This window comes from Haliotis rufescens, unplaced genomic scaffold (assembly GCF_023055435.1).
Source record: "Haliotis rufescens isolate VD_foot unplaced genomic scaffold, xgHalRufe1.0.p SCAF_13, whole genome shotgun sequence".
NCBI lineage: Eukaryota > Metazoa > Mollusca > Gastropoda > Lepetellida > Haliotidae > Haliotis > Haliotis rufescens.
The window spans coordinates 25,457,698-25,473,356 of NW_025963813.1; the positions used below are offsets into that span (position 1 = coordinate 25,457,698).

The following is a 15,659-nucleotide window of genomic DNA, read 5'->3' on the forward strand; positions in this document are numbered from 1 at the left end:
CAGGAGATTGTGTTACTCTGACTCAGTGTCTGATATCGATGAAGAATTGTTATGACGATGAAGCCATCATTACAGTAGAAAGAATGTTATGCTGGAGGGTTACAAATTTGCTGCGACACCGCCAAGAGACATTATCTCCCTTGCAAATAGATGGCGCTATTATACCAGGAAGTGCGTCGATCACGAACCAGCCGGCTGTCCCTCGTCATGCCTGACTCATTTCCGTTTATCATACATCTAGGTCCTGGCAACTGGGCTTCCCGGTACGATATTGGGCGAGTTTGAATTACGAAGCACACCGACAACGTACAACAGTGCGCTACGCGTCGCACAAATAGGGGTGTGTACACAACTTGTCATTAGAGTTACACATACTGTCAGTTGTTAGTGAACGAGAACCAAAGAGAGCACTGATTCTATCCCAACATTGTAAGCATGGTTTAGGCCTATGATATCAACAACATATCTAGATCTATTATTCTTGAAACTTTTGAAGGCGTCATATTTTTTTTATCTCCGACCAATAGATACAGCAGACGTGTACACGGGTCCTTTTGTCGTTGCTTAATATTTCTTGATCTATTAATATCACGAGTATCAGAAATGCGCTATCCTGTTGAAACTGTACATTGTAAAGATCTGTAGGATAGACCTAGGCCGATTGAATTTATCGATCTAGAAATAAAGGCCTCATTCCTGTACTCTCAAGTGCATGGTAAATTGTGAAATTCACAAGTTTGGTTGACCTCTGGTACAAGAAGATCTAATAGATCTTGATTGAGTCTGTTGAAAATTGGATACAGCTCGTGTAGCTTTCCTGTTTTCATCTTCAAGCACCTAGGCAGTGAAGCCATAGTAATATTTCCCAAAACTTACAAAGACCTGAACATAGTCTTCAAACCCCTAAATAAACAACTGTGTTCAACATATTATATGTAAAGTAATGATCCACTTGTACCAGCTTTACATTTTACTCTTTGCATTTGCAAAGTAGGAACATTAATTTCAGATATAGATATCTATTCAGTTGTTATAGATCCATTTATATGTTTATCCATAAGGCGACATGGTTATTGGATATGCTGATTTGCCCATATAACCTGGTAACTTCCAACTTGTGAATAGAAAGTGCATAGTATGCAAGTTAACTGGGTAGGTTGTTTAGTTCATGGAGTTGGGTCCTCAGACATATATATGCATACCCTCAATCTTTGTTTGCCCCTAAGCTTGTTTAGTAAATAGAATCAATTCATGTGAAACATATGTGCTGAAATGCTGTATATTAGAAGAAAATACACATTAAAAAATTGATGGGGAGGTCCTGGGGTGCTTGAGGTCTTCTCCAGCACTATTGAAAGGTAGGGCAGGGGCCAAACTACCGTTGTAGCGGAAAAGCAGTTGCTTACACCTAAATAAAACCCACATTTTTTTAAAATAAGTAAACCTCAAATTACCATCTATGCAGTAAATTATTTATTCAAATTCTACACAGCCAGTCATGATATTTATTGCCTAAGTTGAAAATTGGAGTCTTTACTCACATGAGGATTTTAGTGGTAGATGTGATGTAAGCAAGCCACGCTCTCACAATTATTTTCATTTTAATAATAGGCCGGCTCGCCTTAAGATATAAGAAAATAAATATCCATCACATACTACGATGAAGGAGATGTAAAAAGTAATATTATTGATTCGTTTTCAACATGTTTTATGTCCAAATTTCATTTGTCATCATAGATGTTTCTTGAATGAAAGTCGAAATATGTAGCTTAAACGCATATAATTAATTATATATATAATTACAAATAAAAAAAATTATGATATAACAATACCCAAATCTAACATGAACAGCCCCCAAATGCAGGAAATAGCGTTAAAGAGCATCTAATTTTTTTTAAATTCTTGGTAAGCAAGCCCTTGAACCCTCCCGAATGGGTATGCTTATGCTTAAAATCAGCTTAGTCGCGCCCCTGTAGAGACCCCTAAATCTTAATCATTAAACATTAGGGTTATGACAAGGAGCCCTTGACTTTCAAGCTTAATTTTGAACACTGAAATACATATCTCTAGCAGGCTCCAGATACAATGTAATTGCTTTCCTTAGTATTTACTTACATGTTTTCATTAACTTAAGTTTTAATTTTGTTTGGGTATTCTATATAGTTGTACACCCTTTGGTCCAGTTGGTTAGGTATTTTGTGCCAATGTGAGAACTTCTTTAAATGCCTATAGAAGTTGGTATGATGAGCAAGGGAGATAGTTCTAGGGATATACAACTTCTTTATTACAATGAATGCAGTTCAATGAGGCAACCTTTGTCAAGCATAATTCTACTTAAATCACTGTTTCAGGTGACTTCTAATGTGTGTCTGTCCATGTGATGCCTCATGTGTCATATATTGCAGAAGCTCACAGCAGTGTTACATGTCTGAAGTTACAATAAGCAAGACAGCACGTTCTTGCAATATTCACTGCAGTAGAGTTCATGTAAATGTAGTGCCTGCATTTGATCAGTAAATAAAGGTCTGTAAGGACATATTGCTACATTGGGTAATATGCAGTGTCATACTATTTGGTTTTTAGGGTTTTTTTCATACTTATTTGTATGCAAGCAAATCAAAATTAATTGAGTTTTGGTGTAATGTTGTATGTGACCTTCACAAATATGCAGTTTATTTTTTGTTGAAAGTTATGGATTTTCATGATTTCTGGACAAGCTTGTGAAATACATCAGTGCAGGAAGCTATCCAACAAACAATTACACAATTATCAAAAAAAAGATTACTATTTGCCCAAAGGATACTTTCAAAATAGGTTGATGCCTTCAGGCAAATGCTTGATGCTGGTGTTCTTTTGCAACAAATAATGTGGAATGACACAAAGTTATAAAGTATCCTGAATTATTGTGAAACCCATGGATTAAAGGCTATGATAATGAAATGGGCTGTGAGAAAGATTCCTGCACAGTGGTATCATGTGGGCATTGCTTGTAAATGTATTCTGTTTCAAGTTTAGAGATAACTTACTTACATTTTATACCTTTCCATTTTGATAGGAGACTGATCAATTTCTTCCTTCATTGACAGTCCAAAGACCCTACTTAGCAATGAATTTTAAGACAGTTTTTTTCATTTATGATTGTGTTTGTTCTTGTTTGGAATGTAATAAGTCAGAGAAAAATCTTTTGTAAACAACAAATGATGAGTGACACACAACTCGCTGGGGCGACTCATGATGTGTCGGGTACAGTACATTGTTCTGTGGAATTCAGAGTTACTTAACATGTTTAATTTAAAAGGTCAAGTAGGATATCACATAGGCTAAAACATTATTAAGCACACCAGTCATGTTTGGTGTCTTTGTAGTGAATATGGCCGAGTGCCCTTATCCCTCTAACTTAATCTGAGTATTATTATTGACCTTACTGAATGCTTCTTAGGAGGATTTGGTAATTTCTTGATGGTGAAAGTTCTCACGCTGAAATGGATAACATGCCAAGCCTGTCTGTATCTTTTTCTGTGTTTCCCATCTCCCGCCCACCCTGAATTTCCATTCTGACATGAAATAATTAAAAAGATTTTGTCTCACAATTTTCCCTGCCACTGGAATATTATGCCCCAGTGTGATAGCAAAATAAGCACTACCATTCCACGCTCCTAAAAACACCAGGTCAGCCTGATCTTTCTTCAGCTATGTTTATTAAAAATTCATTTACGAAGCAAAGTGACTCGATTCATCGTCATAAATTAATTAGTTCGTTAAACTTTAAACTGTCACAAAATAAGTTACACAATTAATGAGAAACAGAGTTGTTTATATTTTTAATTTTTATTTTATTTCGGCTCTCTGCCAGCTCTCTTGATGGTTGAGATTTGAGATGAGAAACACAAAAAAATATGAATGGTGCAAGCCTAGATCTGATCTCAACAAAAATGGACAATATCATCTGAATAGCAGTATATAAGGGAGACAACTCATTCAGACTTAGTGCAGCTGAGTGCTTGATGTTTGTTTATCCAGTATTTATTGCTGGTAGGTTTGTCATGTGTCTATTCATATGTGTTTATTTCGTTCACATTGAGGAAGTAAGTATTTATGACCTGTTTATTTTATCCTTATTTTTCACATTTGTCATGATTCATCCATACCAGGAATATGAGAAAAGGAAGAAATTCATGTCATAAATAATATCTAAATAACAGGTTCAACACAGATCTATTTATGCTGTAACTGATATATATTTAGGATAACAAGTCTTTGACAACACTCACACTTTGCACAAATTGTAACAAGGAATTTTATTTACAAGAAAGTGTACTATTCAATCAACTCCTATCATTTCTTACTATGAGCAGAGTTGCAGATGACAGTCCGTCCCACCAATTTCACCAAGGACAGGTGACATACAAAATCTACTTACCGTGTCAATGGTCATATTTTTTTCTGTCAATTAGTAATCGCCATGATGTGTATTGTGTATAAAACTAAACAACCCTAATTCAAGTTCAAAGTTATAGACAACAGAAAAAGATCTGCATAAAATGTTTGCATTGGCAACTTTTGACAAGGACAAGATTTTCGAGTAGCCAGTTCTGTGGTCTGTTCAAAATTTATTTTAAGTCTGCAACACTGCTGAGAGTATAAAATGACACCCATATTTTCACATGCAGATGACTGTTTGGTCATCTGAAATGTGATTTGGATTTGTTAATTGCATTGAAACTTTTAATTTTGAACTGTACTTGTAGGCAACATATTTCATGAATATGGAAATGGAAGGTCTCAGCTGTACAGTGTTTCTAGTGTATGCAGGATACTGACCAGTAAATTATGGCTTGGGCCAGTGAAGTCAAGGCTAGTATTGGTTTTCTGAAGAAACATGGTGTACTGTTTGAGTTGTTTACATTATCTGAGCCTTACAGTTTACATTCCTTCAGTTAGACTTAAGTCTTAATGTAAGTGGAACACCAAGCTAAACTCTGATGTGTAGACATGTATATAAAGTGATGTGACATTGATCGTGGATTTCTGTACTTCTGTACGAACAGATGAGTTGTCATTGTGGTAGTTTCAACTGTTTGGTATTTCTGATAATCTCAAATGCTCTGCACCATGTGGTTGTAGTGTGTCAAATGCTCTGCACCATGTGGTTATAGTGTGTCGATTGCTCTACACCATGTGGTTGTTGTGTGTCAAATGCCCTACACCATGTGGTTGTTGTGTGTCAAATGCCCTACACCATGTGGTTGTTGTGTGTCAAATGCCCTACACCAAGTGGTTGTTGTGTGTCAAATGCTCTACACCATGTGGTTGTTGTGTGTCAAATGCTCTACACCATGTGGTTGTTGTGTGTCAAATGCCCTACACCATGTGGTTGTTGTGTGACAAATGCTCTACACCGTGTGGTTGTTGTGTGTCAAATGCCCTACACCATGTGATTGTAATGTGTCAACATTATCCAACTGAGCCATGTGTGACAAAAAACTGACATTCATGAACATGGCAACTGGCAGACAGCAGTTCTGTCCTTTATATTTAAGGATGCAAAAGGTAAAAAAACAACTTTTCAGCAAAATTTAGAACAGTGCAGTATATTTTCTATATTTTGCAATAGCCCAACTACATGCATATGACAGCAGTCTGTACATAATTTAGTCTAGACAAAATGTTTGAACTGTTATAATAATCGTTTGGATTCCATGATTTTTATTTGTTCAAGGCATAGATTTGGACATCTTCACGATCAAAGTAGTTTACTCACTGTAAAAGTCCAGTTTCCACCCTTGCTGATCTCGGCTGGAATTTCTGGGCTCGATCGTAGTGCCACCAGTGGCTATTACGGGTTATGTCCCTTCTATGTTCCTCCTATCCTCCAATCAGATTCCACTTCTCATATCACTTGTATTTGCTTCAAACAAAATGGTGGCACTCAGTGAAGACGATCTGATCGATAATCAATATCTATATTGTAATAAAACGGGTCTTACTTCGCGAAGTGCATCCCATTATGTGAGCACCTTTATTAAAAACATGAAAAGGTTTTGAACGTATCTGTTGATGCTTAGTTGACGGTACACATGCATTGCAAATCCTGCAATTTACTGAAATCTGCAATCCATTTTACGAACAGGACGTTGATTTCATTTTGCCATTTTGATTGGACTATACATCGACTCATTCATCCAGCCAAACTATAACTCCATAATTCCAGCCTAGTTCGGCAGGGGTGGAAACTGGACTTTTGTAGTCAGTTCACTCCCTTGACGCGGAGATTTGGAAAATATAGTTATATATAGCCATGGAAAATGTTGCATTATTACATCATCATCATCATCATCATCATCATCTTCATATTTTCAGTTTCTGGTTTCATTTAATTCCCTTGCCAAGGCAGGGTTAGAACAAAATTGAAAAGATTTACTAGACTGGGTAAAGATAATATATTAGTTTTGCATCACTGTCTTCACTAACTATGGCAGTTGTTCCTGATGTTTCAGAAATTAGGATAGGTGATGTTGGAATCTGCTGTACCAAATGCTGTAATATTTTGTATGAGTGTTTGTAATGTAATAGATAGAGGACAAGTGGGAGTAGTTCAATGAGACTTATAGGTACAGTTGCAAGCAGCCATATTGAAAATGTTTGTACTAGCACCGAATACAGTTATTACATATTTAGAAATAGTGCATATGCTTACTTAGTGAAATATCCTCAAATTGGTTCAGAGTAGGCTGATATTGTATAACAAATATATTGTTCAGCTTCTAAACAACACATTTACAATGTGACTTTTCCAACTTCAGTTTGTCCTCCCAACACTCCAATATGGCCGAGGAAAAGAGACGCAGCCCTCTCAAGGTGGCTGCAGTGGTGGCCATGTATTGGAGCATCTCTATATCCATGGTGTTTATCATGAAACATTTGCTGAGTGGTAGCTATGGCAACCAGGACCTCACCATCTTCGTCACATGGTACCAGAGCGCTTCTGTAGTTGTGCTCATCTTGGCTATGTCATCAGCATCAAGACTCCTTAAGTTTGGATTGAGTATTCCATCCCTGGACAAAGAAACTATCCTAAACAGTGACATGCTATCACTTAGCTTTTCATTTGTGATCAGTCTCACCATGAACAATCTGATGTTGAAACATATCAGTGTGTCGTTTTATCAAGTTGCACGATCACTGACGCTTATCTTCTCTATACTGTTGTCATTCTGTATGTTGGCAAAAGCTCCCTCTTACAAGGTAGTGTTGGCCTGTTTGCTCATCATCGCTGGGTTTGTTATTGGGGTGGACCAAGAAGAGGCTTCAGGTAGTATCACAATTTGGGGAATTATCTACGGACTACTGGCAAGTCTTACATCAGCTTTAACAGGTATATATTTCAAGAAGGGGGAATATGCAGTCGGTGGAAGTGCTCTGAAACTGGCTTACATCAATAACTTCAACAGCATGATGATAATATTTCCACTAGTGTTGAGCACAAATCAGCTGTCACATATCATGAACTCGGACATAGCTACCAACCCACAGCTGTGGTTGTTCCTAACAGCTTCAGGAGCTCTGAGTCTGGCAATTGGTTGGGCAAGTGCATTACAGATTCGCTACACTTCCCCAGTTACTCATCAGATCAGCATCAACGCTAAGTCCATTACTCAGACAGTCATCGCAATCTTATGGAACAACGAACTTAAAACTGTATTCTGGTGGTTTGGCAATGTCCTTGTGTTGTTTGGAATAGGCATCTACACCTTTGCTAAATATCAAGAGAGCAAGACCCAAAAGGTTGAGACTTCACCAATGCCCACAAAGAACAATTCCAGTAGCAGCTCTTCACCTGAGAAGCCAACTGTGTGAAGGCACTGAGAAAATAAGACTTTTATTGTGTTAATGTTTTACCAGTATCTGAAACTATCATTCTAAAAATAAGGTCTTTGAATATGTTGCCTGAATCTGAATATTTTTCTGTCTTGTCATATTTAATTATAACCGTTTTGCGTTGCTTGATCCCAGAGTGGGGCTTACATTATGGTGCTATGTTTATGCATAAGTTCTCTTCCCAAGTAGTCTTTGTCATTGGAATCGTCTCACAGAGCAGAAGAAAACCGCTTGAAAACCAAGCACCATGACAAATGGCATAATATAGAAAACTTCAATATTTACTCTTCTTGAGAATAATTCTGGTGAAGATAAGGACTGGCAGTTATGCCATATATCCTGGATAATGTATTACTGTCAACCTTTATACACATAACACCTTTGTATTTATTAAATATTGCTCAGTATATTTTGTATTCCAGGACCAGGGTTTGCACAGTATTGTCCACAGCTACTGATTCAGGTTTTGCGGTAAACCAGAGAAATACTAGTATTCACAAACAAGGAATGGCTGGAGTTTTTCTGTTTCTATTTCCAATTTTGAAATAAGAACTTGTTAGTATTATGAATCTCAGCATGTCTCTGCAGTGTCTCAGGATTGCTACAGCTATTACTTCACAAACTTCAGAGGTGACAGAGGGGTTCAGGTCGTGTGGACTATATCACTGGGTTGCTTGTTATTGTTCCCACACAAGGGGGATAACTCCTCATTATGACCACACTGCCCTGATGTGGATGTACAATGTATTGCCCCTTGTACATTACTACACGAGCAACCCATACAGTTTATGAGTTTCAAAATGTATCTAGTAAGCTAACACTTTGAAATTTGTTTGGAAATACACAGGTGGAAAACAAGCAGTATCTGTCGAGGACCATCTTCCCGAGGCAAGAGAGTTAACTGACTTTAAAAGTCCAGTTTCCACCCTTGCCGAACTAGGCTGGAATTACTGGGCTGGACCATAGCGCCACCAGTGGCTATTACCAATTATGTGCCTTCTAAGCCTCTCCTAAGGACCAATCAGATTCCACCTTTCGTATCACTTGCGTTTGCTTCACACAAAATGGTTGTGCCCGGTCAGGACATTCTGATCGATAATTAATATCTATATTGTGATAAAATGGGTCTTACATCGCAAAATGCATCAAATCACGTGAGCTCCTTGATTAAAAACATGAGAAGATTTGGAAAATATCTGCTGACAACGAGTTGGTGGTGCACATGCTTTGCAAATCCTGCAATCGACCGAAATCTGCACAACAGTTTACGAACTGGATTTCAATTTTGCTGCGCGCTTTTGATTGGACTATGCATAGACTCGTTAGTCCAGCCAAAAAGTAACTCCATAATACCAGCCTAGTTCGGCAAGGGTGGACTTTTATAGTCACTTAACTCTCTAGCCTCGGGAAGATGGTCGAGGACAAATGTAGTAATTATTATGTCTCCCCCAGAATGGAGGGAGACATATTGTTTTTGGCACGGTTCCCGTCGGCGTCGGCGTCGGCGTCGGCGTCGACGTCGGCGTTCCCACCGTTTCCGGACCATAACTCAGAAACCGTTTAATATTTTTTCGCGAACTTTGTATACACATTAACCCAGCACTGAAGTGGTGCCTTTTGCTATTTAGAGATTTTTGACATTTTTATTTTTTCTCGTTTCCATGGAGATAACTTGAACATAGACTCTGAATGGGGGTAAACTTGGTTTCCGGACCATAACTCGGAAACCGTTTAATATTTTTTCGCGAAACTTTGTATACACATTAACCCAGCACTGAAGTGGTGCCTTTTGCTATTTAGAGATTTTTGACATTTTTATTTTTTCTCGTTTCCATGGAGATAAGTTGAACATAGGCTCTGAATGGGGGTAAGCTTTGTTTCCTGACCATAACTCAGAAACCGTTAAATATTGTTTCGCGAAACTTTGTATACACATTAACCCAGCACTGAAGTGGTGCCTTTTGCTATTACAGTTTCCATGACATCACATATGTCATTGTGTCGAAGACCTGCAGAGTCAGATACACGGGCAATTACATCACAGAGACTTTCCTTTGTGCCATATAACATTGCTACATCATTTCTGATATGTTGGGGATATTAATATATTTGTGTCCAAACTCTATTAGTACTTAAGTGGATTTTCTATAAATACTTCAGTAACAAGAAAACTGTGCTACTTAGATGACTACACTGTCAGGTGGGTAAATGATTGAGGGATTAGTGGTGTTGATTAGACGCTGAAGTGGTGCCCATTAGTTGTTTGAAATTTCTAGGAGTTCTATTTTTGTCTCTGTTATTAAGTAATGGAGGGTGGGAATGAAGAGATGGGGTTTAACGTGAAGTAAACGAATGAATGGGGGTTAGGGGAGTGGGGGGAGACATATGTTTTTACGAGTAAAAACACTTTCTAGTTTATTACTCATGTTAGTAAGCATTAAAACATTATAACGTCACTGATGAAATCATAGGGTGACAACAAATCAGGTGACAGTACTTGTAATTTACATTCCCTGAAACTATTGAGCATTATTCTTTACAAATTTTACTGAACAGTGAACATGCCCTTAAAATTTTATCAGTCATTTGTATCCCCTGGCTTGAAAAACTCCCAAACCATTGAATATTTCTAGATGAAACTTGCTATACAGATCAGTCTAGTGGTGAACTGGTGCCTTTTGTCATTTGATGATTTGGGATTAACATTATGTTTTTCTTCACAGAACTAAAAGTAATCCATTGGCAATAAACCAAAAGTTGGGTATAAGGAGCCAAACTCCACTCCGGACCTAGGGGATATGTCATCTCCTGATGACTCTTTTTTGTCACCTTGATTAAGATATTCTCATTTTAACATAAGAAAATCCACACTGACCACAGATATTCCTTTGACGGTACATCCATTTAAGTGTAGTTGCCATGGTAATCAGAAATGACTGGGTGTATAAAATATCCATAACAATATAATGGTACATCCTTTATTATTTCAATTCAGAACAAGCCAATTATAAAAGTTTCTGAGATACCCGGTGTTGTGGTCTGAATGCTCAACTCACTCATACCAAGAAATACTATACCTTGATTCTGATTGGCTTTTTAGAAACTTCACCTGACATGACCTATGGAGGGGTTTGGGGTTCACGCTGAGAGGTCATGATCGGAGTGAAAGATGTGATATTGATGAGATTGGTCTACACTCATATTATGTTAACCTAACAACACAACTCCTGTAAGCAGCTCTTCACCTCCTTTCCCCAACACTTACAGTGCTGTCTGCACTGTTCCATGAGGTACACTTTACCACATACTGTGAGAGTTAGGAGATTGTGAACTGTAGCATGTTAGTTTCCCTTCTCACGACTCATTGTAGTGATGAACTGACCTACTGATCCCTTTCAATTCATTCTTTTGTTTGCCTCAGTGATATATTGCTGCAAACCTACTTCATTACTCTTCATGTTATGTTCATTCGCACCATGTATTCAGCAGCCATTGTTTATCATGCTTGATAGCATGTATTTTTTACATTTACTTGCCATTGGTTGACATTTAATTTTAAATATGTTCCTTGCCCCTTAACTGTGATATTTGTTTACATGTATTGAAGCATATACATGTATACTTTGGACTTGTGAAAATGGTTATTGTAAAAATAATTATCATGCATGTTGTTTTTGCAATATTATATACAGATTAAAATTTTAAAAATGCAGCAAAGAGGGTTTGGCACAGTCGGGCTGGTTTGGCTCATCATCAAGCTCAGGGCCCTTGCCCCCTCTACACGCTGCTCAGACAGTGAATTGGACTTCTCCCAGGAAGCGCTGCCTGGTCAAACCCACCCAGAACTTATTATTATTATTATTATTATTATTATTATTATTATTATTTCTTGCCAAAGAAAAATACACCTTCATACACCTTGTCTTTGAAATTTGATGAACAGCCTTTGACAAATATCTCACACAACATTTCCTACATGTTAGTCCCAACATAACTAGCTCTGATGCGGACCAGGGCTAGAACTTTATAGTAGCCCGTTAGCCTAAGCCTAGTACAAATTCCTGCACGCCGTACAAATTTCCCTATTGTTTTAACATTACAAGGGCATTATATTTCTATCCAGGCTAGTAAAGCTTTTGAGGTTAACTCTAAGCCTGTTAGCACTATCAGAAATAACATGAAACTGTCTTTTTTAGCAATGTAGGAGGTATGGCTGCACAGTATATCTCTCACAACTGAATGACTAGCTTGAAGTAGTTCGACCACCAGCACTCTGCTAGCTGCCCTTCACAGCAGTGTAAGCAATGACTAGCTTGAAGTAGTTAGACCACCAGCACTCTGCTAGCTGCCCTTCACAGCAGTGTAAGCAATGACTAGCTTGAAGTAGTTAGACCACCAGCACTCTGCTAGCCGCCCTTCACAGCAGTGTAAGCAATGACTAGCTTGAAGTAGTTAGACCACCAGCACTCTGCTAGCCGCCCTTCACAGCAGTGTAAGCAATGACTAGCTTGAAGTAGTTAGACCACCAGGACTCGGCTAGCCACCTTCACAGCAGTGTAAGCAATGACTAGCTTGAAGTAGTTAGACCACCAGCACTCGGCTAGCCGCCCTTCACAGCAATGTAAGCAATGACTAGCTTGAAGTAGTTCGACCACCAGCACTCTGCTAGCTGCCCTTCACAGCAGTGTAAGCAATGACTAGCTTGAAGTAGTTAGACCACCAGCACTCGGCTAGCCACCTTCACAGCAGTGTAAGCAATGACTAGCTTGAAGTAGTTAGACCACCAGAACTCTGCTAGCTGCCCTTCACAGCAGTGTAAGCAATGACTAGCTTGAAGTAGTTAGACCACCAGCACTCGGCTAGCCACCTTCACAGCAGTGTAAGCAATGACTAGCTTGAAGTAGTTAGACCACCAGGACTCGGCTAGCCACCTTCACAGCAGTGTAAGCAATGACTAGCTTGAAGTAGTTAGACCACCAGCACTCTGCTAGCCACCTTCACAGCAGTGTAAGCAATGACTAGCTTGAAGTAGTTCGACCACCAGCACTCTGCTAGCCACCTTCACAGCAGTGTAAGCAATGACTAGCTTGAAGTAGTTCGACCACCAGCACTCTGCTAGCTGCCCTTCACAGCAGTGTAAGCAATGACTAGCTTGAAGTAGTTAGACCACCAGCACTCGGCTAGCCACCTTCACAGCAGTGTAAGCAATGACTAGCTTGAAGTAGTTAGACCACCAGGACTCGGCTAGCCACCTTCACAGCAGTGTAAGCAATGACTAGCTTGAAGTAGTTAGACCACCAGGACTCGGCTAGCTGCCCTTCACAGCAGTGTAAGCAATGACTAGCTTGAAGTAGTTAGACCACCAGCACTCTGCTAGCTGCCTTCACAGCAGTGGAAGCAATGAGATATTGATCAGTTCCGGCTCCAGACAGGATACCTGGTTATTACACACAATTCTCAAACAACTTTACTCACAAGGGAAATCAGTTTTTATTATTTTTTGTGCAAACCAACCGAGATTTACGTACTGACATGGCTGCAGCCCCTATGCCAACATTGTACAAGTAAATATTCTTTTTGTGACATGTTTGTTTATTATCTTTTGAATGCCAAATAAGGTAGTAAGGTGTTGTTTGGCTATATAGGTTTTATTGTAATGCCGGTTCTTGTTTTATATCAAAGCCACAGCATTTTATATTTTCATTGATATGCAGACACTATTTTTTACATACTTTTTGTTATACCTACATATCAGGCAGAAGCCGGATAGTTTAAGGCACCTTGTGGTTTAAGCATGTACTCTTTTATGCTGTTTTTTTAGCTCCATGATTCTTCACAAGAATAGAGTCTGGGAAGCCCATTCTTGACAACTTAACCATGATGTTTATGGCAGTCTATGTTTGGCACCTCTAACCAAATAAACACAAATGGGGATTTAATTAGTTTTTAGCATGCACATTTCAAAGCAATTCACAGTGCAATTTCAGATGTGATTTGTTTTGTTTTATGCTATGTCATAACTACTTGTATGGAACATCTTGACATGGCACACTTCAGTGGGGAGACTCTTAGAGTATTTCAAATAATCATAAAGCACTGGCATGATGAAAATGCTAAAAGGACTTTACTTTCTGTGCAGACTGAACCAGATCCACAACCTGACAGCATATTCTGCAGGTATCAAACTTACTAGGTATGCTCTGCTCCAACTCCAACAGCCATCCATGCGGACATGGGGCTCATTCCTTTGCCGCTGTTAAGGAAAGAACCGTCTGGTAAGAAGTATGCAAATGATGATGATGATGATGATGATGATGTCATTTCTGCTGTGGAGGACTTTGACACCAGCAGGAGGAAGTCTTCTACCCCAGCAGGAGGAAAGTCTTCTACCCCAGCAGGAGGAAGTCTTCTACCCCAGCAGGAGGAAGTCTTCTACCCCAGCAGGAGGAAGTCTTCTACCCCAGCAGGAGGAAAGTCTTCTTCCCCAGCAGGAGGAAAGTCTTCTACCCCAGCAGGAGGAAGTCTTCTACCCCAGCAGGAAGAAGTCTTCTACCCCAGCAGGAGGAAAGTCTTCTACCCCAGCAGGAGGAAGTCTTCTACCCCAGCAGGAAGAAGTCTTCTACCCCAGCAGGAGGAAAGTCTTCTACCCCAGCAGGAAGAAGTCTTCTACCCCAGCAGGAAGAAGTCTTCTACCCCAGCAGGAGGAAAGTCTTCTACCCCAGCAGGAAGAAGTCTTCTACCTCAGCAGGAGGAAAGTCTTCTACCCCAGCAGGAGGAAAGTCTTCTACCCCAGCAGGAGGAAAGTCTTCTACCCCAGCAGGAGGAAGTCTTCTACCCCAGCAGGAGGAAAGTCTTCTACCCCAGCAGGAAGAAGTCTTCTACCCCAGCAGGAGGAAAGTCTTCTACCCCAGCAGGAGGAAGTCTTCTACCCCAGCAGGAAGAAGTCTTCTACCCCAGCAGGAGGAAAGTCTTCTACCCCAGCAGGAGGAAAGTCTTCTACCCCAGCAGGAGGAAGTCTTCTACCAGAGCAGGTTCCAGGCTCTCCAGCGGCTGGCACAAGGGTGTGGACCTCGGGGAGTATTTCGTGGAAATATAATTAGCAACCAACTCCAAACACAGTCCGTCGTAGTTAAACTCAGGAAGCCCCCTCTTGTAGCTTTGAGATACAGTGGATGTTAACCAAAGGGTGATTCCACTGTGTACTTTTAAGCCATCTGTGTCAACAGTTGGAAATATTTTCTGATTTGTTTATAGTTGAGATCTGTTCTATTTATGCTGGTGTGCTTAAACATGTATTGAGGTTACTAGTTTGGTGTAGTTACTTTCTGAGGAAGATCAATATTACAGCAGTTTTAAAATTTTGTTTTAGTCCTACAGTGAAGTAACAGTATGTATAAGATTGTAATGGGATTTGTAGGACACAATGACGCAATGAAATGGGAATGTTGGATTGCGAATTACTGAAATCTGTTTGTCATTATGAAATACTTCACCACTCTGACATTCCACTCGGCCTTGTAGCCTCCATGTACTCATGTACATTCTCATATTGTTTTTGGTTTCTTGTTTAATGTTTATGTATTCATTGGTTGCATATATGTGATAAGCTGTTATTGTAGTTTGGTAGACGTTACAATGGGTATCAGGCAGAAGATAACAAAATATCAGATCAAATTCTTTGTTAATGAAGGTTTGTATAAAAGATGTATATTGATATGGTATGTTTTCATATGGCTATTCTGTGAAAAGAATTTCTGGTCCACAGGAATTCTAAATATATT

The 15,659-nt window shown here is 39.3% G+C and overlaps 2 protein-coding genes across 2 annotated transcripts; both read left to right on the top strand.

The window, feature by feature from the left end:
* Positions 1-166: 166 nt before the first annotated feature.
* On the top strand, positions 167-8,285 carry LOC124110785 (GDP-fucose transporter 1-like). The gene is made up of 2 exons (XM_046470198.2): positions 167-340; positions 6,804-8,285. Exon 2 carries the CDS (start codon positions 6,826-6,828, stop codon positions 7,855-7,857), a length of 1,032 nt encoding a protein of 343 aa, XP_046326154.1. The 5' UTR covers positions 167-340; positions 6,804-6,825; the 3' UTR covers positions 7,858-8,285.
* A 5,825-nt stretch (positions 8,286-14,110) lies between these two features.
* On the top strand, positions 14,111-14,974 carry LOC124110797. Its single transcript, XM_046470218.2, has one exon. It carries the CDS (start codon positions 14,111-14,113, stop codon positions 14,972-14,974), a length of 864 nt encoding a protein of 287 aa, XP_046326174.2.
* Positions 14,975-15,659: the final 685 nt, after the last annotated feature.

Bases quoted from the DNA above. Each gene is read 5' to 3' on its own strand.
- LOC124110785 (XM_046470198.2), top strand. From the start codon at position 6,826: ATGGCCGAGGAAAAGAGACGCAGCCCTCTCAAGGTGGCTGCAGTGGTG.
- LOC124110797 (XM_046470218.2), top strand. From the start codon at position 14,111: ATGGGGCTCATTCCTTTGCCGCTGTTAAGGAAAGAACCGTCTGGTAAG.